Raw genomic sequence first — 27,157 nt, 5'->3', positions numbered from 1 at the left:
TCAACTAATGAATGCACATTTTGCTATGAGCTAAACAATCTGGTATGTGCAACCTGAAGCTCAATGCTAACTCTACAGTGAATGAATGAAGAAATACAGGTATATGAGGAGGGGCTACTATAGCTGCTGCATAAACTGAATAAAAAATTAGCAATAAAGGACTGATAGGATATCAGCACAGATGTTCCTCCAGAGTGGTGGTGAAGATTTTGGAAAAGTTCATAAGAGTATACAAAAATGGGTTGAGAGAATCTATACTTTGCAATGAACTTCATGAGTTTATTAAACAAAGGTCATGTTTTAGTAGCTTGCTCACATTTTATAACGATGTTACAGTTGAGTTAAACAAGGGTTACCAGGTTTGGCATAATACAGCATGGAAGACTGTTACATCAGTTAGACTATATGGGATTGAATTATAAACTGTTAAGTTTATAATTGGATAAGAGGATGGCTGTGTTAGATATCAAAGGTGTAGTGAGGACGTGAATCTGAAAATTTAAGGTAATACTGGGAAGGATTTGACAGAAGATATACAGCTATTTGCTAATAATACAATGATAGGCTTTGATATATGCTCACCTGGAATACTGTATGTAGATCTGGTCTTCTGATTTCTGAGATAATGCACATACAGTAGGGATGAGGGGGGGTTGCAAAGAAGAGCTTTAAAGATGATATCAGGATTTTGGAATGTTGATTACGAGGACAGATTATGAATGTGTGGACTGCAGGCAACAAACAAACAAACAAACAGAGAAAGAGGAGTCATATGAGTAGACTGAATTTTTCTCAGTATGAGGCTAGTATAGGAAAGGGATGGCCTGGAATGCATAGGGAGTAGTTGAGTCAAGAGAGAGATATATAAGAAGAGGCAAAGGGGAAAAGGTGGGGAAGACAGAGCAGGTGCAGAGACGTTACAGGTGAGGAGAGTGGGGGGGGGGCATGAATAAGACTGGTTGCAGACCAAGAAAGAAAATTGCAATGCTTACTAATACCAGGAGTATCACAAATACAAGAGATGAAATTGTTACACTTAATCAAGTTTATTTGCCCACAAATTGTTGGAATAAGTGAAACACAGTTGAATGAGAATGATATCCTGAATGATAGGATGTTTTTCATAAGAACAGGAGGGCAACAAGGAAGGGGAAGCTGCTGATGATAATGAGGGAATTGTGTCCACACGAGGCTCAGATACAAGAGGAAAATAGTGGCAGTAGTTTTGAAGAAGTATGATGCTAGGTGGAGGTTGATAGAATATTTGATTGAATGTTGCTACATGCCCAGGAAGCATGGAGGGTGGAAACAAAGAAATGTATAGGCAACTTGGTTTAGTGAACAAGAAAAAGGGTGATCATTATGAGCAATTTTAATTATGACAATACTGATTGGAATGAAAAGATAACATTACGAAATAAAGAAAATGAACTTTTTGAGCTCTGAAGGGACACAAATTTTAGGCTAGTAGCAAGGCTTATACGTTAGTCATACATAACTAGTAATTAGTTTACGGAATTAATAACGCATATAAAGTATATTAATTAAAGGTAACTTTAATAAATAACTTCTATATTTCGGCAACGTCACGTTGCCATCTTCAGGAACATAAAGATATGGTATGTGCATGCAGGCACTAACAAAAGCAAATGAGGAAGAAAGCAAGAAAACTAATATTGTTCCTAAAGTCCTAATGGTGCCCTCTGGTGGGCTAATTTGGTTGTCTTGGCAGTTGGGCTGAAGTTCTCATAATGTAAGTCTCCCAAATTTGAGGTAGTTTCATGCACCCAAATTTGTTGAGGTTAGGAACGTTTTTTAGAGCTGCTGATGATTCCTTGAATAATCTTTAGAAGAATCTTGAATAATCTTTAAATATAGAAGTTATTCATTAAAGTTACCTTTAATTAATATACTTTATATGCGTTAATTCCGTAAACTAATTACCAGTTAAAAATTTCAGGCAATATGCAACAGAGGGCACACGAGGGTTAAGAGTCTTAGATCTGATGATATCATCAGAGGATGTAATAATGAATGGAATGTCTAATCTTCTCCCAGTTGGTGAGTGTGACCACCTGGATTATAGGCCATATGAGACCTTTTGTGAAAGGATATATGTGGAACTACAAAGCTAGTAATTATGAAAAGCTTAGGAAATGAATGTAAGCTATAGTGGAAAGGAGACACATGCTGTGTGGGCATTGATCAAGAGATATTTAACAGCAGCAATGTCTGATTGTATTTCAAAGCTGAAAAGGCTAAATAAGATAGGAGTAAAATGGATAAATGAAAATATTAACATGAAATCTGGAAGAAGAAGGCACTATGGAGTCAATGCAAGATTAATGCTAATAATAATAATTAGTTGCATGAAGAGAATAAAGAGCAAGTCAGGAAGATGATGCAGCAGAATGATTAGAAATTAGCCAATCAAGCCAAAAAAAAATCCTAGTGAGTTCTTTCGATATTTGTCAAATAGAAGAAGGAATGACTATGGGAGAATAAGGTTAACTGATGACAATGGTAGATGGGTAATTGATGCAGAGGATATAGTTAAAATATTTAATCACCAGTTTATCAGTGTGTTTTATCCTCATAAAGATGACATCAAGAGAAGTATGAAATTAATCTCACCTCCACCTTCTCTTCATGTAGGGGTATGGTGGAAGAGGAACTAATACTGAATGAGAAAGCAATCTTTAAAGATACCTGAGGCATGACTATAAACAACAAATTGCATGATAATGTAATTTTAATAAATTTCATCATCATCAAATTCCTGACATGTACCCTCAAGGGGGTGTACAGGATATGATAGTACTACATGAAAAATTTACATCATTACTAACTTCCTATCTACAATTTTCCTCCAAATCAGTCTGTTACTTGTCAAGACTCCAACATTATCAGATCTTACATTTCTATCGTCTAAGGCACTTTGTACCGTATCAATTCACCTATATCTTGGTCTTCCTCCGGGTCGTTTTCCTGCCAACCTGGCAGAGAACACTTGTTTTGCTAATCTTTCATCGCCCATTCTGTTCAAGTGACCATAATACCTGAGATTAGTTCTGCTAACGCATTCCTGGATGCTGACAATGTCAAGTTCTTTCCTAATATCCTCGTTTTTAATATGATATTTCCATTGATGCCATCTGTTCACGCCCCCTAATCTTTCTCAGGACTCTCATATCTGCGGTCTCTAGTCTTTGGTCAAGTGTTTTACTTCTGACCCAGCTCTCAGATCCATAAGTTAAAACTGGTTTGAACACTGTCTTGTATACTGCTAATTTAGTGTTCTGACTAATTTCTCTCTTATTCCATATGAATTTATTCAGTTGACTTCCTATCATACCAGCTTTGTTGATTCTGTTGTCTACTTCCATATTTAATTTACCATCTTCACTAAAAATCGTGCCTAAGTAGCTGAAATGTTTTACTTGTTCCACAGGTTCCCCATTCAAAACACAGTTGACGTTTTCAATGATTCTACCTATTTTCATTATCTTTGTCTTTTTATTACTGACCTTCATGACATATCTATTACAACAGGTATTCAATTTAGTCAGAGAATCTTGCAAACTTGTAGCGGATTTATTTAGAAGTATAACATCGTCCGCATAAAGCAAAGAGCTGACATTAACATCTCCAATTCTGATATCATGTTTAATACCACTTTCCTTCATAATATGATCCATATGAATAACAGAGGGGATAATGTACATCCTTGTCTCACACCAGATTTAACATTAAACCTGTGTAGAGGCTTAAGTGCTGTGAGGACATCATGTTGGAGGCTTAATGGATTGTATACAGCACTCAGAAAAGATTAAAAACAGAATTTAATTCCTATATTTCGTCTCAGTCAATGAGACATCTTCAGGGATTACAAAAAAAACTAATGTAACATAAAAACAAATAACAAGCAATACTAAGCCCAACCACGTGGGTGACACTAAAGTCCTATCTAGGTGGAGCGTCCTCTAAGGGCAGTTGTAGGTGGCCTGGAATGTAAAGTGGGACCTCTGGTGATAAGCGTTTCCCAAATCTTAGGAAGCTTAATGCAACCATATTTGTTAAGATTTGGTTGATTCCTGTGAGCTGCTGCTGATTCCAAGAATAGTCTTTCTCTTTTGAATTTGCTGTAGTGGAGCATGGTGGTTTTTTCCATGAGATTCTGTGGGTTGTATCCAAGACATGATCAGCCAGGCCTGATGATCATAGTTGTGATTGCAGATGTATGACTTATGTTCCTCCAGGGATAGTAGCTGATCTGCCTGTCATTCCAAAGTACTCCAGTTTACAGGAACAGGGTACTTTATAAACTTCAGGCACTGAGAGAGGAGGGGTATATAGAAACTTTCCTTCACGGTATATAGAAAACCTACGCACACAGGCAGATACATCCACAAACGCTCCCGCCACCACGCTGCTCAACAATATGGCATTATTAAAACTCTTCCCAAGAGAGCCCACAATCTTTGTTCCAGTGGAACTGCACTTACAACTGAGCTTGACCACATACACAACACTTACCTCTCCAACGGCTACAGCGATCACAGCATTAAAAAAATAATCAGGTCTTCCCCCATTCCCTGGTCTTCTCTTCAAAACGATTTTAGAAATGCCGTCACCATACGTCACCATCTGTGGCATACCTGAAAAAATAGCCAAGATTTTAAAAAAGTACAACCTACACACAGCATTTAAACCCCACTGCAAACTTGCTACCCTTATCTGCTCTACAAAAGATCAGCTACCTCCTCTCTCAGTGCCTGGAGTCTATAAAGTACCCTGTTCCTGTAAACTGGCGTACTTTGGACAGACAGGCAGATCACCTACTATCTGCCTGGAGGAACATAAGTCATACATCTTCAAGGGGTACCTGCAGATGTATGACTTATATGACGAAATATAGGAAGAATTAAATTCTGTTTTTAATCCTTTCTGAGCTGTATACAATCCATTAAGCCTCCAACATGATGTGCTCACAGCACTTAAGCTAAGTCTCTACACACAGACAATAATAAAATAATAATAAAATCAATTAGGAATGGAAATTTATTTCTTAACTATTACCAATCCACAGTCTGTAGTTATTGCAATTCAAAATTGATTAAATATATACCGCAACTACATTTATTTAATCTCAAACGAGATAACACTATGTTTTTTTCTGATTTTATTTATTTGCAGATTTATGTTTTAATAAAAGAAAAGGAACAAATCTGAAAACACACCCCCAGCTCAACATCACCAGAGTTAAAGATCGGTACTATCAACATAAGAAGCCTGAATGACAAAGAAATGGAGCTACCTGAGGAATTTGATAAGTACCAGATCGACATAATAGGGGTGACTGAAACAAAAAAGACAAAATCTGGTGAGATCTTTCTGAGCAATAAATACAAAATGTTATATTCAGGAAATGACAATCAAGGAAAAGAAGGAGTAGCCATAGTATTCAACACAAAATACGAGGCTAATCTTCTTGAATGGCAGTCAGTCTCAAGTAGAGTAATGTGGGCAAATATCAGAATGGGGAACTGGACAATGAGACTTATTTGTGCCTATGTGGTCCCACAGAAAGTTCTACTAAGGCATTTTTTGAGGCTTTAGAAAAAGCAACTGACAATGAAAAAGGAAAAGTTGGTCCTTGTTGGGGATCTAAATAGCAGAGTAGGAAATGATTGTGAGACATACAAAAATATTTTGGGAAAATTTGGAGAAAAGAGCAAAGCTAATAATAATGGCAAATATCTGTTGGATTTCTGCTCAGGACATGGACTGGTTATTACTAACACCATGTTCCAACATAAAAATGTGCACAAATTCACATGGAGAGAAGAGGCAAGGAATAAGAAAAGTCTCACTGACTATGTTATTGTTGATATTGATGTTTTCTCCCTGGTGCAGGACACCAGAGTGTACAGAGGATTTGAAATTGGAAGCAATTACTATTTAGTCTTGAGCAGGATAAAATTGAATTTCATATTGAAAAGAATAATATGTAAGAAAGTTTTAAAGCGAATAAAAGTTGAGGCTCTCAGATGTGAACTGTAGACTAAAATACACAAAGATTATTGAAGAAAAAATGAAAGAGTTTGAGAACAGGAATCAAACCTTGGAGATTCAGTGGCAAACTCTGAAGAAAACATTGATTGATTCTGCCAGAGAGGCATTTGGTGAGGCTGTCTGCAAGGATAAAAAAATCAGAACTCCCTGGTGAACACAGGAAGTTAAAGAGGCACTAAAGGAAAAGAAGAAAGCATATCAAAAGTTCCTGGCAAATAAGTCAGCTTGTGCTCTTAGAGAATACAGAGACAAATGCAAGAATGCTAAACACTGTGTAAAACTAGCTAAACTAAAGTCATGGAAGGACTTTGGCAAGAATATAGAAAATAAATATCAAGAAGGTGGCAAAATATTCTGGAGGTTGTTGAAGAAGCTTAGGAATGGAGGAAAGAGTGCTGTAAAAGGAGTTAGAGATGATAAAGGTGACATGAAAACGGGAGAAAAAGATATCCTTGAAGTATGGAGTAATTACTTTGAAAAACTGCTAAATGAAACAAGCAGTGATGACAGCACAGCAGTAAAAAACACTGACCAGGCATGCATCAGGAATACATATCGATACTTGAAGTAGAAAAAGCCATCAAAGGCTTGAAATGTGGAAAGGCAGCAGGAGTAGATGATATTTGACCAGAAATGCTGAAGTATGGTGGTATAAAAGTCTTACAGTGGCTGCACTGCATAGTTCAGAAAGCCTGGACAGAGGGACGAATTCCCGATGATTGGAGTAGAGCTCTAATAGTACCCATATATAAAAAGGGAAATAAAACTGAATGTGGGAATTACAGAGGTATTTCCCTACTGAGTGTTCCTGGCAAGATCTATGCAAGTATACTTGAGAAACGGTTGAGAAGAATTGTGGAAGAAAAGCTTGGTGAAGAACAAGCTGGATTCAGGCCAAATAGAGGCTGTCAGGATCAGATCTTCACTTTACGACAAATAGTCGAGAAAGCATGGGAATATAACAGAGATCTGTATTTAAGTTTTGCCGATTTGGAAAAGGCATATGACACGGTGCCAAGAGAGAAGCTATTCAATACGGTACAGTTATATGGTGTCAATGGGGCATTTTATCAAGCAATACTTAGTCTTTATTTGAGTTGTAAGTCAGCAGTTAGAATTGAAGGAAGTATAGGAAGATGTTTTAATGTTAAATCTGGTGTGAGACAAGGATGTACATTATCCCCTCTGTTATTCATATGGATCATATTATGAAGGAAAGTGGTATTAAACATGATATCAGAATTGGAGATGTTAATGTCAGCTCTTTGCTTTATGCGGACGATGTTATACTTCTAAATAAATCCGTTACAAGTTTGCAAGATTCTCTGACTAAATTGAATACCTGTTGTAATAGATATGGTATGAAGATCAGTAATAAAAAGACAAAGATAATGAAAATAGGTAGAATCGTTGAAAACGTCGACTGTGTTTTGAATGGGGAACCTGTGAAACAAGTAAAACATTTCAGCTACTTAGGCACGATTTTTAGTGAAGATGGTAAATTAAATATGGAAGTAGACAACAGAATCAACAAAGCTGGTATGGTAGGAAGTCAATTGAATAAATTCATATGGAATAAGAGAGAAATTAGTCGGAACACTAAATTAGTTATATACAAGACAGTGTTCAAACCAGTTTTAACTTATGGATCTGAGAGCTGGGTCAGAAGTAAAACACTTGACCAAAGACTAGAGACCGCAGATATGAGAGTCCTGAGAAAGATTAGGGGGCGTGAACAGATGGCATCAATGGAAATATCATATTAAAAACGAGGATATTAGGAAAGAACTTGACATTGTCAACATCCAGGAATGCGTTAGCAGAACTAATCTCAGGTATTATGGTCACTTGAACAGAATGGGCGATGAAAGATTAGCAAAACAAGTGTTCTCTGCCAGGTTGGCAGCAAAACGACCCAGAGGAAGACCAAGATATAGGTGGATTGATACGGTACAAAGTGCCTTAGACGATAGAAATATAAGATCTGATAATGTTGGAGTCTTGACAAGTAACAGACTGATTTGGAGGAAAATTGTAGATAGGAAGTTAGTAATGATGTAATTTTTTTCATGTAGTACTATCATATCCTGTACACTCCTTGAGGGTACATGGCAGAAATTTGATGATGATGATGATGATTTCATTAAAGTTAATTACTGTGGTTATTGTGTAATTTGTTATTTAAATGAGAAGGCAGTATATGAAGAATTAAGTAAACTTGATGCTACTAAGGCAGTAGTACTTGACAATATATCATCATGTGTCTTGAAGAAATGCTCTGGGAAATTAACAGCACCATTGGCACACCTATTTAACATAAGTCTTGCAATAGAAGAATCCCAAAGGAGTGGAAAGTGGGAAAAATTGTTCTGCTTCATAAACTGGGAAATAAGACTGAGGCTATAAATCATAGGCTAATCAGTGTGTCTAAAGTTGCTGTTAATGTTAGAGAGAGAGAGAGAGAGAGATTGGTGAGGACTAGGATTCAAAATTGGGTTGATAACAGCAGTATTTTATATGATGGTCACTATGGGTTTCTTATGGGGAGATCATACTTTAGCAATATGCCTACATATTACAAAAAGGTGAGAACCTCACTAGATAAGAGAGGCACGTATGCATCAGTATACTTGGATATTTTCAAAGGCCTTTTGATAGACTGCCACATGACAAGCTGGTAACTACACTGAAACAGAAGGAACTGGATAACAGATTAGCGAGATAAATATCTAATTTGCTATCAGACAGGTACCAGTGGGTTGTGTATACACAACCCACTGGTACCTCAGGAGCAGTATCCCAAAAAATGAAGGTCACAAGTGGTGCGCTGCAAAGATCTGTTTTGGACCATTATTATTTAACCTGTATGTTAATGACATTGAAATGATGAGAAGTTGGGAACAACTATGAGCAGCACAGCAGATGTTGTGACCCAGCAGAAGGATCTCAACAGACTATGTGAGTGGAGCTATTAATTTAATGTCGCAAAGTGAAAGGTCCTGAAATTTGGTAGACAAGATTGGGATACTGAGTATACAATTAATGGGAAAATTTTGAAGGAGATGGAAGAGATGACAGATCTGGGAGTGATGGTGGACAGAGACTTGAAGTTTAAGGATCACATTGATAAAATTATAAGAGCATCACAATGGATTATGGCAATAATATGGAACACTTTACATGCATTGTATAAGGTCTCAGGCTGTATGCAGACTATTGTGCATACAGGCTGTATTGTACATTCAGGCTCTATGCAGACTATTGTGCATAGATTTCGTCACCCGTTTTTCAAGGGGATTGAGGATATATTGAAGGGGATTCAGAGAAGGTTCACTGTGTCGGTGTCAGATCTATGGAATGGGATACAAAGAGAGAGATTGAGGGAATGCAACTTGCAGAGCCTTTTGAAAAGGAGAAGTGATATGATTAAGATATACAACTTCATGAGGTGTTGTTACCAGATTATTGTAGAGGAAATTTTTCATAGTGTAGAGGGAGACAAGAGTAGAATAAGAGACCATTCCCTGGAAGCTGTATGAGGAGAGTGTGAGCAGGGAAGCATGGAGCAGTTTTTTTTTTTTTTTTTTTTTTTTTTTTTGCATGAAGAGTGATTGGTGAATGGCATGCATTGCCTGAAAGTGGTGTGTGTGTATAGAAACTGTAAATGGGTTTAAGGAGCATGATTTAATGATCTTTTTGCATGAGAGAATGTAGATACCACGCCCCCCCAACGATGAGTCCTTTGACTCTGTGGAGATCTGATGTTAATAATTTAAAAGGATTATATGTGGAACTACAGAGTCAGTAACTATGACAAATTTAGGAGACAGCATTAAGCAACATAGATTTATTGAATGGGTGAGCATTCATGCATAGAGCAGTTTGGCCACTGCACTGAAACAAGTTTTCATTGAGAGAATTTGAGTTTATTTTACTATGAACATACAAATCATATTGTGACACAAGCCGGATTGCTGAGGGAGTGAGAGCGAGATTTAAAACCTAAGTTACAAAGAAAAGGAATCCTTTAAAATATTACATATGTATCTTTTCATTACAGTAATAATCTGTTTCCTAAAATAAAATAAAATAAATTATATTACATTTTTGAAAAAAAAATAAAAATTGGCAAAAAATTATTTATAATTAGTAATTTTGTAAGATGTATTTGGACAAGTATGCAACTTCTAGTCCTCTGACATAAAACAGCCTTTGTGTAATATTATTTTGAAATTATACAGTGAAGCAACATAATATCTTTCAATCTTGCTGGAAATTATTACACTACTATATTACTAAATAAATAATAAATAATGCAGCATTTACCATTTTCTTCTCATTCAGAACTTCATCAAGAATGGCATTCTTTAAGTAATTAGTTCCTGTAGCAGCACCATTGCCTGATGGTTGCTTCCCTACAGAAGAATTAGATACCTTAGCTAAACATTCAGCAGAAGGTTCATCTCCTTTTATACTAGAATCATTTCCCAAATACCTTTCACCATCTTCACTTGAATTATCTTTGTTACTTTTACAATTATTGTCTGTCTGTGCCACAATAGAATTTTTGTCTGTTAGTTGCGTTAACAATTTCGACTTAATGTTAACATTAGGAGCTACTTTCGAGGCCGTCTGTGCACCATTAGATCGTTTGTCTTGTTCCCTTTCTCCTTTAGCAGTAACTATAACAGGCATTTTCTCCATCCTCTGAAAATATACATGCAACAAAATTCTCAAACTATATAATATCAATGATATATAATATGAAACTGATTATATACAAGGCTTTTCATAGTACAAAATATATCTGTACCCAAAGGCATAGGATACTATCTCCAATTTTCCCCAAAACTTAAATTTTTACAAGATTTTCATATTTCACAACATAGAGAACATTAAGAACTATTTAAGATTTCCTTTCTTTGAGAAGTTACACATGTTTAAAATTAACCTATCTGCAGCAAAAATTGAGAGTAAATATGAAAAATCAATACTAAAAGATTATTCTCCAGGTCATACTAAAAGACTGCCATTTTTGTGAGATAGTGTTCTATGCCTCCAGGGGCACAGATATATAGAACACTGAAATTAAAACAAATTGGTACTTCATTTATTGTTATCGAATGACTGTCATTACTGTCTGCATTGCATCTGCCAATATCAGGGACATATATTTAGGATGTGTTAGGTGTGCAGTGCACCCACAGAATAGCAATATCACCGATATTACATTTTTGCATTTATTCCTGTTAAAGACTCCCCTAATTGTTTCCTGGCATCATGTGATTCCTAAAATTAAACACAAATATACTAATGTTTCATGAAGACTTTTTGACACATAAACATTGCATCATATTCGCATAGCAGGTGTGTGTGTGTGTGGTCACAAATCAGACACCTTTGAGCCCTTTGAACAGATGTACGATGGTGCAGTGGATCAAGTTCTCAGCATTCCAGTGGTTTTAAACCACTCAGAAGGCAAGGCAGGGTATGTGCACTTAGATGTTTTCAAATGCACCCAGAAATCAGAAATCAAAAATTATTATCATCACACACCTCCATGGAGTCAGCAGACTCATCATGGGAGGTTCATTCAATGGAGAATATTCATCATATTTTATCTTAAAATCCTTAACACTCTCTGCATTTTCAACATATTCTGGTAATGGCATCAGTGATGGCATTACCAGAATTCAGTGATGGCATCACGATCATCACGATGGGGAATTATGGGTTCCATTCACCCATAATTCCCCATGTAAAAATTCTACTCCTTACATCCTTCTTCATCACACTTATTACACAGCATCCTGGAATGGCTTTTGATTCTTCACTGCTCACCTTCTATTTATTTATAATCTCTTCTGTATTAATCCAATATAATCCCCTCACTAACTTAAACATCCATCATATCACCTCTTTTCTTCCTATCCACCAAATTCTGCAATTTACATTCCTTCAACCCCCTCTAGAGCCAACATTAGAGATTCCTGACACTGACTTAGTCACTCATCTCTGGACTCTCTCCAATGTTTCCACATTGCAATGAAAATCAGTTACATGGATGAATAAGGAGATTATGCATAAAATCTGGAAGAAGAAGAAGGCACTTTGGAGGCAGCACAAGATGAATAATGATAATAATCAGTTGCACAAAGAGTATAGAGAGCAGAACAGGAGAGTAACTCAGTAAGGAGAATAAAATTGCAGAATGAGAAGAAATTTGCAAATCAAGCCAAGAAAAGCCCTCATGAAGTTTTTTTTAATATGTGGCAAGTAGAAAGAAAAATGATTATGGTAAGATGATATTAATTGATTAAAGTGGGAGATTGGAACTTCTCGAGAGAACATAGTCAAGGTGTTCAAGTCAGTTCATCAGGCTGTTTCCTCAGTGTGAAATAGAAGCTCAAGTGTAGAGAATGAAATGAGAGAAGACTTAATGGTGAGTGAGCAAAGGGTATATAAGGAGTTAAGTAAGTTAGATGTCAAGGCAATAGGATGCACAGTATGGAACTGTCAATTCACTGTTGCAAAGTGTAAGGTTTTGGTAAGGCAACAATTGGATACAAAGTATATACTTGGTGGGGAAATTTTGAAGGAGGTTGAGGAGATAAGAGACCTTGGGAATGTAGTGGATGAGAATCTGAAATTGAGAGGTCACGTTGCACAAGTTGTGAAGACATCATATCAGATTATGGCAATGATGAGAAGGACCTGAACTTACAAAAATAAAGAGGTTCTGGTTCCACTGTATAAGGCCTTGACCAGTCCATGTAATGATTGTGCACAGATTTGTTCCACTGGTTATGAGGATATATCAGAAAGGGTCCAGAGAAAACTAAGATCATAGCTGGTCTTTGGGACAGAAGAATAGATTGAAGGAATGCAGTCTGAAAAACCTTGTGAACAGGAGGAAGAGAGGGAATATGACTGAGACATTTAAATTTAAAGAGTTATTACTGGATTAATATAGAAGGAATTTTTCATAGAATGGAAAATGAGGACATACATTATTATTATCCAGGCCTACATGGAGTCAAAACACTCATTGTAGGAGGTCGTTTTTAGGAAACACAAAGTTTATCATACCACTCCTTAAATTCATTGACCGTTCCCGCTTCAACCTCTCTCTCAGGCAATGCATTCCAAGATTCAACCACCCTCCATGCAAAGAAACCACTCCTCACCCTCTTGTGCACAGCCTCCTTCGTAACTTCCAGGGATGGCCCCTTGTTATCGCTCCTTCCCGCCGTTCCACCAAGTAAAAGAAATCTCCAACGTTTACCCTGTAACTGCCTCTCAACAGTTTAAGAGTCTCAATCATATCACCTCTCCTTCTTCTATCCACCAAACTCCACAGTCCACATTCCCTCAGTTGATTGTCATAACTCATATTGTAGTCCTGAAACCGTCTTTGTAATCTGCCTCTGTACCCTTTCCACAGCCAATTTATCCCCTTCAAATCCTGGGGACCAAATCTGAGAACAATAGTCTAAGTGTGGTGTGATCAGGGTCTTATACAATGGAATAATAACTCTTTTATCTCTGCAGGTCCTTCTCAGTATTGCAGCAATCCTCTGAGTTACCCTCACCACCTTTGCAATATACTCCCTGAATTTCAGTTTTCTGTCAATCATCACCCCCAGATTTCTTGTCTCCCCTACCTCCTCCAGTAGAGCTCCTCCAATCAAGTATGCATCCTCCCATTGATGGATCCCAAACCTCAAGACTTTACATTTTGCTGCATTGAACCGACTCCCCCATTCATTTTCCCATCTGTCTAGTTTATTCAAATCCTCTTGGGGCTGCCACATCTGCACTACTACTGATAACCCTTCCCAGCTTCACATCATCCGCAAACAACTGAATATCCCCTCGCAATCCATTGACAATATCATTGATATAAAGGTTTGAACAATACAGGTCCCAGTACTGAGCCCTGTGGAACCCCACTTGTAACCTTCTGCTTCCTTGATATTGTCCCACCATACACAACTCTCTGATACCTATCAGTCAGCAATCCTGAATCCATGTGCTGCAACTTAATTATCAGCTTATTGTGTGGCACCCTGTCAAACACCTTTGCAAAATCCAAAAAAGTGGCAGTATATGCCTTTCCCTTATCAAATGCTCTTGTCACTTTATTATAAAAGGCAATCATATTACTAAAGCAAGAGCACCCCCTTAACAAATCCATGTTGATTCTCACAGATAACATTACCCTCATCTGCCCAATGCTGTATATAGAGTCCCTCACTAATTTCTCCAAGACCTTAACAACTACTGATGACACACAAACAGGCCTATAATTAGACATTTCCAGTCTGCTACGGCCTTTATGCAGCGGCACTATCATAACTTCCTTCCATTCCCTGGGTAACTTTCCCACAGCCAAACTTTTACTGAAAAGCCAGGTCAATGGAGCTGTCAGTTCTTTAGCACATTCTCTCAAAACCCATGGTGAAATACCATCCAGTCCAACAGCTTTACTGGTATCCAGAGTAAACCTGCCCTATCCCTCTAGATTAAAACCTCCTCCAGGATGAAATACTCCAATACTTACTTTACTTTCCGAGTCCGTAACACCAATCATATTCTCTCCATCCAAAAAACAGCGGCTTGTATCGCCTTGTCATTGACCATCAGAATGTCATCCGTGGAGCACACATCGATTAGATCTGGGCAACATAAAAGATGTTCGTCAGTTTGGACGTCTCCGCAGTCGCAACTGTCATCATCTGCATAACCCCATTTCATCAGGTTACTTCTGCATCTGGATACTACCATTCTAAGATGATTCAAAGTCCTCCAGGTGCTATAGGGTAGGTGATATCCCTTGGTTAACTCTTCCTTAATTATGGGGGCTTCTTGAAGTTGAACTGATTCCCTCCATAGAACAAGGCATCACTCCTCAGGTTTGTGGATCGAGTTTAGTTCTTTGCATAAAACTATGCCTCGATTTGAATCAAGAAGCAGTGATAATATGGCCGTACACTGGATGTCTTTCGTCCGTCATCTGCTTTTTTTTTCTCCATCTCAATACTCGAATAAAGTGCTCATTGAACAACTCCACTATGTCCTCTACATCAGCCAATCTATTCACATTTTTATCCAGCAATGTCATTCTTCCACAATCGTTTCTCTGCCTACTGGCCATATAGCTAAAAAATTCCCTAGGATTTTCTTTGGATCTTAGTGCCAATCTCTTCTCATATTCCAGTTTTGCCTTCCTCACCATTCTGGTCACTCTCCTGGTTAACTAGCCTGCATCTTATGTTCTTCATGTATTTGTCCTCCAACCCTCTCCTTATATCTCTTCCATAATCTCTTTTTCAACTGCAGTTCCTGTTTGATATCGTTTGCCATCCACTTTACACCAAATTGTGTCCGCTTCTTCACCCGTGGAATACAGCTTACTATTGCTGCTAACAAATATTCCTTCACAGTTTCCTAAGCACTACTGTATCCCAGCCTTCCAATTCTGCCTTCCATGGAACTGCCCCAAGTTGATATCGAAGACTATTATAATCATCCGCCTTATAATTCCACATACGTTCCCTTTTCTTTGATACGCCTGCATGTCTATTCATCTTCCAAGTCAAAACCACATGGTCACTCTCTTCAAATGGGGAGGAGAGATGTCATCTCAGTTATTATCAGCTCTTCTGATGCTATGACCAAATCCAAAACTCTTGAACCTCTTGTTCCCTCTATTACATGCTGCCAAAGACATTTGTCCCTCAAGAATTCCAGAAATTCTATCCCCTTCTTACTACTCTTCTCAGCTTATATTGCTGTAGTTATAATCTTCCATAACAATCATTCTTCTTGCACTTGCCAAACTCAACTGCCTAAACATCTCCTGGTCCCCACCCTCTGTGCTCCCTGGTTTATAACAATACCCCACTAAATATCCTGTCTTGGCCATTTCTATCTCACAACATATGCTTTCAAAACCATTTGTGTCACTGCCTTCCAAAGTCTCCACTTTTAGAGGACATAAGTTATCACTTATCATGATCAGCACTCTACCACCACATTTTCCTTTCCTATCTAGCTGAAAAATGCTGTACCCTGCCACTTCAATTCCGGTTATTATATCATCCTCCATCAACCACGTCTCAGAGATCCCAATAATCTTTGGCCAGGTTGATGCTATCAGTGCCACCAATTCATCTCCTTTATTTCAGATACTCCTGGCATTAGTATAGAGCATAAAAATGTCACTGCTTCTATACCTACATGGTTGCAGTATAAGGAGGGTGCGAGCAGGGGTGAGTGGAATGCATTGCCCAACATTGTGGTGAACACAGATATACTAAATGAGTTTAAAGCACGGTTTGATGGGCTTTGTTTGTACAGGAAGACTCATTACAGGAAGTACAGTGTGTACTTCCTGTAATGAGTCTTTTAACATCATGGTATAGTTCGCCCACCGATTAGAGGTCCCTCGACACCTGTGCATGTCAGAAAAAGGAGAATCCATTCAGATAATAGGGTAATCAGTCTGTCTTCTGGGATGAGTTTGTTTATTATTACAGGTCAGAAAATTTAGCTTTTCTTTTACGAACATTGCTGTTTTTAAAGTGTAACTATTTTGCTTGTATAACAGTTGGAAAAATGTACGTAGAGTGTTAACAAAATTAAAAAAGGTATAGCATAAAACAAAAATTTAACTCAGTTTATTTTTAAGAAAGTTTTCTATAAAATAAAAATAATTATACAGAAAAACAGAAATTATTTCAAATGAACTTAGATATTCTAAACTTACAGTTGAGAGAACTGAGACACTTTAATGTCCTAAACTGATTAATTATTTATGACTTGTTGTGACTCTTTTAACTAACCCATGCAAAAAAAATGTTAGAAAAAATACCATTGTCAAATTCTTTTAATCTTCAGAGTCATCTGAATCGGTGTCCGAATCGCCAACACTTTCACTTAAACTGATCACCGAAGGTTCGCATAATTCTGCGATAATTCCATCTCTGTCCCAATATATATTTTCCAATGAGGTGACATGACAGCAATATATTGGCATGTCGAAACTTAAAAAGTTTCGACATGTCAATATCTCCAGTTACGTTGCGATGGCGAATGAAACTTTTCACTTCTGCCCAAACATACTCAATAACATTAATATCACAATGATATAGTGGTAGCGTCAAAGCTAAAAATCCATGCACTTTGAGCATCATGTCGAATTTAAATGATTTAGTTGTGGGCGAGTTTCTTTTAACCAAATTAAGCAATTCAATTTTTCGCATATCTGGGGAATGAGAAATGTTATTTGCAGAGAGCCAATCCATAAGAACTTGCTTCTTATTAGACCAATTTGGAACTTTGTTTAATCGAATAGAGTGATATGAAGCGTTATCAATTATAACAACAGCATTTTTAGGAAGGTTTACAATCAGTTTTTCTTCTGCCCACTTTTCGAAGATCGTAGAATTCATTTGCCCATGGTAATCTCCAGTAGTTAATTGGCTTTGTATAATAAGTTTGAATTCGGTAAAAAAAAAAAAACCATTTCTCCACCTGCACACAAAATTATTATGCGCTGCGAGGCATTTCCGGTTTGTAGCACTCCACATTCTTCTTTAGACTGCCAACATTTTCCATAAGTTAAATTACTATCAATCCAAGTTTCATCTAGATACACAATCGGTCTTTTCTCCTCCCTGAAACGTCTTATTGCTCTCAAATACTGCGTTCTAGATAAAACAATGTCACTTCGCTCCATGATAAGTTTCCTTTTATTCTGGGACTTTTAAAAACAAAATCCGATTTCATGAAGTATTTTCCTTAAAGTTTCTCTTTTCCAAAGAAAATTAATTTTGTCTTTAAGCACAGGAATCAATTTCGGAACAGTTGGCACTCTTTTCTCGACCACGTAAAATTCGTGAATAGTTCTTCTTATAACGTCTACATCAAAATCATTCAAAGCTACGGTTTCAATGGTTCTCTTTTCAATTCTTTCTCTGGCGCTTTTTTTAGGCGATTTAAATTTTGGCTTACCTTCACCTTTTGATTCCCTACGAATTCTTTTAACAGTCGATCCTGATACGCCCGCAATTGCACTTGCACGTTTTATGACTTGAGAAAGGGGAACAAGAAGATGGCCTTCTGACGATTCTTTTTCGCAGAATGTCAGCACATTATTCAATATTCTTTTGCAAGAGCTACTGAAACGTTTAACAACAGAACTTGTTGAGTGTACTGGATCCATCATACAAATTAATAATAAAAAAATAATGCAAAAAAGCGACAACAAAAATCAAGCTAGTATAGCGACAGACAAGAAAGCACGTGATTTCGCATGTTGGCGACCAATTTGTACATCCTTCATTTCTTTCTCCCCTTCAATATGAATCGACTATTCTTGGCAAAATGCCAAGGAGGAATCTACAAATGGTGCGCAAACTATAGTCTGATATTAATAATAATAATAATACTTGTAATATGAGTCATATGAATCACTACTGACAAGTTGTGATTTCAGCTTGTCAGAAATAGTAAAAATAAAAATAAGAAAAAGTAAAAATAAAAAAAAGAAAAAGTAAAAATAAAAAAAATAAAAAAAAAAAATAAAAAAATAAAAATAAAAATGACTCACCTTTCAAATGATTTGTTCATTCCACAAAAAACAAACAAAAAAAAATAAATCATTCTGTAAATCAAAATATAGATATTAAAAGGCATGTTTCTTTATAGCAAAAAGTTTGTAAACAGAAATGTGTGTGTGTATATTGAGAAATGGCTGGATGTCCAGTAACATTCTTTCCAGATAAAAAGTTGACAGAAACTAATTAAATAAAATTAAAACTAATTAATAAAAAAAAGAAAGCAAGGACAAGGGACATCCCTGGAAGTTATGAAAGGAAGTGTGAACAAGAAGGTAAGGAGTGGTTTCTTTGCATGGAGGGTGGTTGAACTGTAGAATGCATTGCCTGATAGTGGTGAGAGCATGAACTATCAATGGGTTCAAGCAGTGGTATGACAGACTTTTGTGTTTTCTAGGGCAGGCTTCTCACAAGTCTTTTGACTCCATGGGGGCCTGAATAATAATGATAATAATCATTATTATCATTATCTCGGAAAAGATTAATACTACCATAGCAAATACAGCTGCCAGATATTACTTAGCTGAGAGCGAGATAAGAAAGAGATTCTAAGATAAGAGGAATTTCTGGGTCTGTTCAACTAAGGCATTATTTATTCTTAGAGACAAAACAAAATTTATTCCTGTAAACTTCAGTATTTTGAGGCAAGTGTGTTGTTTAAGGAATAAAAGCAAACTGATATTCTCTAAGTCAAAAAAAAAAAAAAAAAGAGGAAGATTAAAGACAATTATCCCATTGTCCCCATCTCAATTTTCTTGAAAATGATAAAATCACCACTAATCAACTTTTTCAGCATCTAAAGACCTCTCATATAATCCATGGCCACCTGAAACAATTGCCTACATTTTGAAAAACAACCATCTTATTGTCTAGCTTTCGTTCTCTGAAAATAGTTACTTATCTCCTCAACTTCATCCAAAATTTCCCCACCAAGTGTATGCTTTGTATCCAATTGTTGCCTTACCAAAACCTTACACTTTGCAACAGTGAACTGACAGTACCATACTGTGTCCACTCATATAATCTATTCAAGTCCTCCTGATATATGGTGATATATCATCAAGTCTTATTGCCTTATTGACATCTTGCCAATTTCCTTGTTGTAGTTCACCGCAGTGGATGATTTCCTCTTTTCAGATTTATGCACAAATAACAGAGTACTGAGGTCCAAGGGTCCTGAACTTTTGCCTACAACAGTACACTCAATTTTTTCACTGACATCCTCCTTGATGAATATGGTGATATGTCATCAAGTGCTATTGTCTTATTGACATCTAGTCAGTTTCCTTGTTGTAGTTCACCACATGAGAGTGGATGATTTTCTCTTTTCAGATTTATGCACAAATATCAGGGTACCCAAGGGTCCTAAACTTTTGCCTACAACAGTACACTCTATTCTTTCACTGACATCCTCCTGTAGTGTGCTCATACACCCTAAGCTACAAAATTCTCCATACCAAATGCCTTAAACACTTGATATCCTGGCTATATTCCAGTGGGATGAGACAGACTTGCAAAATTCGATGCTAACAAAACATGCTATTTCATATAAAAGAAATGGAAAAAAAAATCATACTTTACCTCCCCTTACCAATAATAATATCATCTTTCTTCTTTGACCAATTTACACCTCTAGCCTTTCTAAGTGCAAATCCATTAATATCTATTAATTCCTCTAATCCAACACATTATCCTTCAGTTCATAGAACACTTTTACATTTTTGAGTGAATGCCAAAAATCTCCTTAAAATGCTTCATACTGTCCAGAAGAGGATAAATCAGTTGATGGACGACCCCCCCCCCACACACACACCTCATTTACTTTTTAAGAGACACTATTTCTGCCTCATTGCCTAATCTATAGGCATTTTCAAGGGCACTGTTCCACCAAACTGGATATTATCATTCCTCTAGTTTTGTTTAAAACCTGTAAACACAATATCCACTTTCAAACTTTAATGAATCAACTTCTTCTATTTCAGTTTTATTTCATCTCTTCCATCTTTTATACCGCCTGCTTCCAACTATATCAACAGATTCTTTCTTCTTTAACCATTTGCCCACAGACAGCACACCAATGTGATAGGGATTTCACCTCCTCATGTGTGTGGGTAGCATATAAAAAACAAAACAAAAAACATTTATTACTACTATCACAGGACCCCCAAGAAGTCATGGGTCTCGATGCAAGTTACTTAAGAGTCAAAACCAGATATAACTGGGAGAAAATTTTCACATGGCCTACAAGAAATGTGGAAAACTGGCCAGGGCTTCTTATCCAATGTCAAATCCACACTTTCTAATGTGCACACCATGAGAAAGTGAGGATTCTAACCCAATGTTGAATGAATGTTAGTAAGATCCATCTGGATACTGAATGCAATTTTGCACTTAGCTGATTAAACTACATTCTAGATTACCTTATCCACACAAAAAAGTCCTGGTACCATCATGAAATGTCATTTCAGCCGAAGCAATTAAACAAAGCTCAACACTCTTTTTGTCAAGGAACAGGAGGAGCAATGAAAACAAAATTGTATTCTTTACTGATTAAACTACAAACAAGAATGATGGTACTGGTTTCAACCTTTATTGAGGTTTTATCAATGCAAGCAAGACCCAATGATGATACCAAGGTTGAAGTAATGCAGAAGTCATATTTCCATACTGATGAGACTTTAATAAAGGTCGAAACTGATCTGGATAGTGCCTTTCCAATAATGCATAGCATTATACATCTATAAGGATATGTGCATTGCATTATGGAATCCTCATGCAAACTATTATTAGAGAGCATATTTAGTAACTTATAATTAAATTTAATGGAATAAATACAACACAGAGAAATAATTAAACAACAGGACTTAATCGTTCCAGTAATTTGTCTCTCTCACAATCTTCAGAAATACAATATTAATATTGTAAAAGCATTCACAAGAATATAAGAATGGTCTGAAAAGTTCTCAGCCTAACAATGAAAAAAGAAATTTATAATTTCAAAATTATTTGTATTTTTCAACATAATCTCCCTTAAGACTAACACATTTATTCCAGCAATGCTCAAGCAGCATTATCCTGTGCCTGTAGTGGTTCTCAGTAAGATCTGCAAAATACCCCTCTGCAGCTGCAATCATCTCTTGATTCAAAGAAAAATGCTGACCAGCGAGGAAGAGTTTTAGTTTTGGGAAAAGACAGAAGTCAGAGGGAGCCAAATTTGGGGAACAGGGTGGATGTTCCAACAATTCACAGTGCTGATCCCTTAATTTTCCCATTGCCAAAACACCTTTGTGGGCAGGTGCATTGTCCTGATGAAAGATGATTTTTTTTCCTGAAAACCGAGTCTTTTCTCATGAATTTTTTTGTCTAGTCTGGTTAAAAGATCGGAATAATATTCCCCGGTTATTGTTTTACCCTTTTCAAGATAATTAATAAACAAAATGCCTTTAGCACATCCCAAAACACTGATGCCATGCCCTTTCCTGCTGATGGAACTGACTTTGTCTTCTTTGAACAACAGGCTTCTATCTACTGTTTGGATTCTGGTGTGTAATGGTGAATCCAATTCTCATCCATAGTAATAAATTGATGCACAAAATCAGTTTTATTCTTGTTCAAATACTCCAAGCACTGTTCAGAGATTTTCATGCGAGTGCGTTTTTGATCTGCTGTGAGCAAGCGCAGCACCCATCTTGCACAAAGCTTTTTCATTTGCAATTCTTCATGCAAAATATATCCTACACATTCTTTTGAAATGCCTAGTCCCAGAAGTTTCACACACTTTGACTCGCCCGTCATCCAATACCACATTGTGCACTTGATCAATAATTTCTGGTGTTGTTACACTTTTTGGATGTTCTTCACATGGATCATCTTCAAGGCTGGTACGGCCACGTTTAAACTCAGCAGCCCATTTCTTAATTGCCGAAAACGAAGGAGAAGAGTACCCATAAACTTTTATGAACTTTGAATGAATTTCTTTTGGCATTAAACCTTCATTTACAAAGAATTTTATAACCACATGATACTTAATTTCATCCATTTCAAGGGATATAGACAATGCTTTTGCTTCAGGCAGCTGTATAAAACAAACTACTTGATAGAATGACTTGCAATTTCACATGGATGCTATGCTTATGACAGATGTACCAACTTAGAAAAAAAATCTTGCCAACAGTGTTGCCATCTATGGTTAAGGCTGAGAACTTTTCAGACCACCCTTGTAAGTGGAAAAAATTATTTATTTTGAGCCTAAAGTCCTATGAGGAGCACCCTCTGTGAGTGCTATTGGACAGGAGGCCTAAAAATTAAAGTTTCCCAAATCTTGGAAGTTTAACACAACCATATTTATACAAATTAGGCTGGTTTTTATTTATTTTTTTTTTTTTATCTGCTGCTGATTTTGAAAAGTCTTTCAAATCTGTATTTGCTGTGATGAACCACAGTAGTTTTTTTTCCCTTCTGATCCTGTGCAAGGTATCCGAGACACAGTCAGATAGATCTGACTGCTCTTAGTTGTGGTGACAGATGTATTTCTTGTGTTCATCAAAGCCAATGTTGGCAGATCTCTGTATTTACATATTTAGTAACTTTGTTTACCATGCTTTTGTTTACAAGGAAGCTAACTCCTCTCTGTTTGATATCATCTGTTCATTATGCATTTCCTGATTTTAATAATACAGTCTTCTGATTTTCTTGTCACTTAGACCTATTATATCTTATTTTATTTTACTTATTTGATATTCCGAATTACTTTTTTATCTGTATTGTTCTCATATTGTATGTAGCAATCATGATATTAATTTCCTTGCAACTGCTTTTGTCATTTTGTTTTAGAGTAGCATGTCTGGTCTGATATAAGTGGTTAGCATATCTGCTCTCCAGTCAAAAGGCTGCAGGTTCAAATACTGCCATGGGCATGAATGTTGGTCATGTCCTTCATTCATTCATTCAAACAAAATATACTCTCCCAAAATGGGTCACCATAAGAGGAAACAACGCAATCTGCCTTCATTGGAAGGGATGAGGTGAGAGGCCTTCCTCAGCACTGAGAGACAGAGAGATGAGAAGCACACTTCATGTCTGGTCTGATAGTTCCATTTCTCTACAAACTATGTTCTCCTTGGTTCTCTCATGTTGACTTGTCATAGTGCTGACCTGATTCTGTATCCTAATTTCTCCTTTCTTGCTATGTATTACGTCACTTTCAACATGAGAAAGGAATGTCAGTAACTAGAACTGTGGAATGCCATCCATTGTGGATATAATCTGCTTTACCTAATAATGCCATTTGTCTACAATAATTTCTCTTCTTAATTTCCTCACAATGAAAAAACATGCAAGGGAATTCCTTGAATCATAGTGCTGACCTGATTCTGTTTTCTAATTTCTCCTTTCTTCCTATGTATTACTGGTCATTTTCCCAACCTCAAGCTTTATATCCCCGATGCAGCTGTTTTCCACCTGTTTATACATTTTTTATAATCTTTTTTTATTTGCAATTCCTGCTTTATTTCCCTACTCATCCATTTCACAAAACTCTTCTCCCCACCCCCTTCCCCAACTAAATTATAAAATCTGTCACCACTGCTGTTAACAGAAATTTCTTAACTATCTTCCATGTACTACTGACAACTCTTCCTTCAAATTATTCCATCCATAATATTGCCTCAAAGTAGTTTCTAAGTCTATTATAATCTATTATAATCACAAATGGCCAGCATATCCACTGACCACTTGTGATTAGCAGATATTCTGATTTAAGAGGCTGTAAATATGAATCCCACCATAGACATGGATTTTGTGACCATCTTTGGATGAAAGATAGTCAGAAAGCAAAGATGGTATGAAAACTACCATCCTGCTTGTTGGAGACCAGAAGTGGCCTGAAAGAGTCCTATGTTTGCCTTTCATGGACAAAAACATACCCTGTAAATTCCACATACATTCCTTTAATTCTTTTGATTGTCACAAAGCTGCTCACTCTCTCTCTCTCTCTCTCCAAAGTCAAATGTTCACTCTCGCCAAACAAGGAAAGCAGATCTCGATCATAATCAAATCTTCCAATGCTGCAACTAAATGCTGCTTAAGATACTTGTCCCTTGAGAATTCTAGAAATCAAGTTCATTTATCATCACATTCTTTTCTCTGTCCAATATATATTACTATAGTTGAAATGTCCAATAATTATCACCCAATTCACACTTGCTAAGCTAATTTGATTGAACAATTCCCGTTCATCACTTTCTGTATTCCCTAATCTATAGTAACATATCACTAAATATCCAAACCTTCCAACTCTATCTCACACCATCTGCATACTCCATCTGACATTGATGGCTTTTGGTTTCTGATTCTCTACACTTAGAAGACACAGCTCACATGTAACACTCTGCTATCTCATTCCCCTCTCAATACCTTCCCAAAATCTACTATTCCCTCTATTCCTAATAGGAAGTCAGTTTCTGTCAATTATTGATACCAATAATCTTTGGAGAGATTGAATCTAATGAAAGCCATAAATTAATTTCCCCTTATTCCTGATTCTCTTAGTATTTGTATATAGAAATAAACATTCCCATTAGTGTCAGTATTCTCATCAGTCCCATATTTATTGCTGCTTCTGCCCAGTCTCCTCTATGCTCTGTAATATACTGTACACCCTCCCTTCATTCAAGCTACTATCTATACACAATGACATCACATTACTATCATCCACCCAGCAATTTTGTTTAATCAGGCCACTCATACCAACTACTATCTCAACTACATTTTGACCTCTCTTCGATGCCACAGCCATACTGCCACTTCCCCAGATCAGGACTCTAACATTCTATCTGCTTACCCCAAATTATTGAATTTTTCTAGTATCATTCATTCCTCTTTCAGTTTCAGTAGCTCCCTTACTCTCTTTCCCTTGTTCTCTCACTCTCTCATCCCCCTCTACCAGTCCTTAAGTAGTTAGTGCATCCAATGCACTAACTACTTATTGCTAAACTTGAATATACTAATACCCAGCCTAAAGGATAATATACAAAAAAAGTCACTCGGAGCCAAGCTAGGTAAGTGTCTAAAACAATAAGCCAAAACTGTGAATGAAAACAACAACAACAGACATTAGAATAGGGTGGAACATGGAATGCAGCTTAAATTCTATTTTCTACAATGAAAACTCACTGATGGATTGGCATACAAATAACCTACTTAAGTAATCTAAACTCACTTTTTGCTTGAAGTGAATTTCAGCAAATGCTCATCCCCATACCTAGCTTTTGCAAAATCCAAGAAACATTATAGACCCTGGTATTGTCAAAGAGAACTGATATACAGCCAAACATCCATTCAGTTGCTTGCTTTGTAAGGAATTTTAACAATGTATTCCCAAAAGTAAAATTGATCAAAACCTATTTAGTACTTTATATCCTGATATGAATTTGGTGTATCTTAACTGTAAAAAACTGGATAATATATCGCATATTTATTTTCATATAAATATTTATCACATATATTTCACTCTAATTTAGTGGAATAATTATCTTGAATATCCAAAATTGTTCATATATACTAATCAAAAATGTATGATTTTTACTTTGACATATCTTTTGATTAGACAAGCCATTTTCAAAGTAATATCTTCAAATAGGTCAACAGCTGTTGCTTCCTGCATGCATTTAAAATGAGCAAAAAGTTAATATACTCACTCCTCAAAACCTTTCCTATTAATTTCTAAAGACTTTTTTAGTAATTTCAATCTTCAGAAATGAAAACTTCTTGACCATAAAACTATGCTTCTTGAATAAAAATAGTGACCCAATTTAATCTTTATAGGATTACATTGGTACAAAGACTGTTTACTCCCTGGACCTCCTGATTCATATGTCACTAAAATCTTTTTTGATAATCAAGAATTTTGCATTTCATATTATAAATGTGTTTACTAATCACATTATTCTAAAGAAGTCCCCACAAATTCTACAACTGATTACAATCAGTGCCACCTGGAAATAGGTTTAGCCATTGCTCCAAATTCAGACATATCAAGAAACAGTAATCAAACTGCAGTATTAAATGAAGCTATTTGCAAAGCAGAGAGTACTATTAATTATGAAAGCAATTTTATGTATATTGAAATTTTTGCAGCATAATTTTTGGTAATATATTTAATAGCATACCCTCTATTTTAGTGGATAATCATCTTGAATATCCAAAATTGTTCATATATACTAATCAAAAATGTATAATTTTTAATTTGACAAATCTTCTGATTAGATAAGCCTTTTTTTTTTTTTTCTCATGATTGGTGGTAGAGGCTCAGTGTAGTGGTGGAGACAGAGAGTTGTGCAATTGGTGTCCTCCTGCACTGAATCTTCAGTCTTCGGACTCCTTGGAGGTGTCATTAATAATAATAATGGTTTTTTTTTTTTTTTCAAACAATCTCTTAAATCCCTATACATCTACATAGT

The 27,157-nt window shown here is 36.4% G+C and overlaps 1 protein-coding gene across 3 annotated transcripts in view; it reads right to left on the bottom strand.

Annotated features, from left to right (window-relative positions):
* Window positions 1–26,819, bottom strand: part of LOC150107398 (uncharacterized) — a 65,764-nt gene extending 38,945 nt beyond the window's left edge. For 2 of the 3 annotated variants that reach the window (XR_016548242.1, XM_090391863.1), the window contains exons 1-2: window positions 18,692–19,090; window positions 10,402–10,782 (exon numbers count right to left, since the gene is read on the bottom strand). Coding sequence is in view for 2 of the 3 variants with exons in the window: in XM_090391863.1 (XP_090247989.1) it covers window positions 10,402–10,779 (378 nt within the window). In the remaining variant the exon portion in view is untranslated. Of the gene's footprint in view, window positions 1–10,401; window positions 10,783–18,691; window positions 19,091–26,395 lie in introns of those variants that run through there. The other variant, XM_090391864.1, reaches the window with a different exon arrangement.
* Between the last annotated feature and the right edge of the window lie 338 nt (window positions 26,820–27,157).

Source organism: Typopeltis vanoorti, chromosome 4 (genome assembly GCF_054136105.1).
Source record: "Typopeltis vanoorti isolate ZY-2024b chromosome 4, IOZ_Tvanoo_1.0, whole genome shotgun sequence".
Lineage (NCBI taxonomy): Eukaryota > Metazoa > Arthropoda > Arachnida > Uropygi > Thelyphonidae > Typopeltis > Typopeltis vanoorti.
The sequence above is the reverse complement of the archived record's forward strand: the minus strand, read 5'-3'. Positions and strand labels throughout refer to the sequence as shown.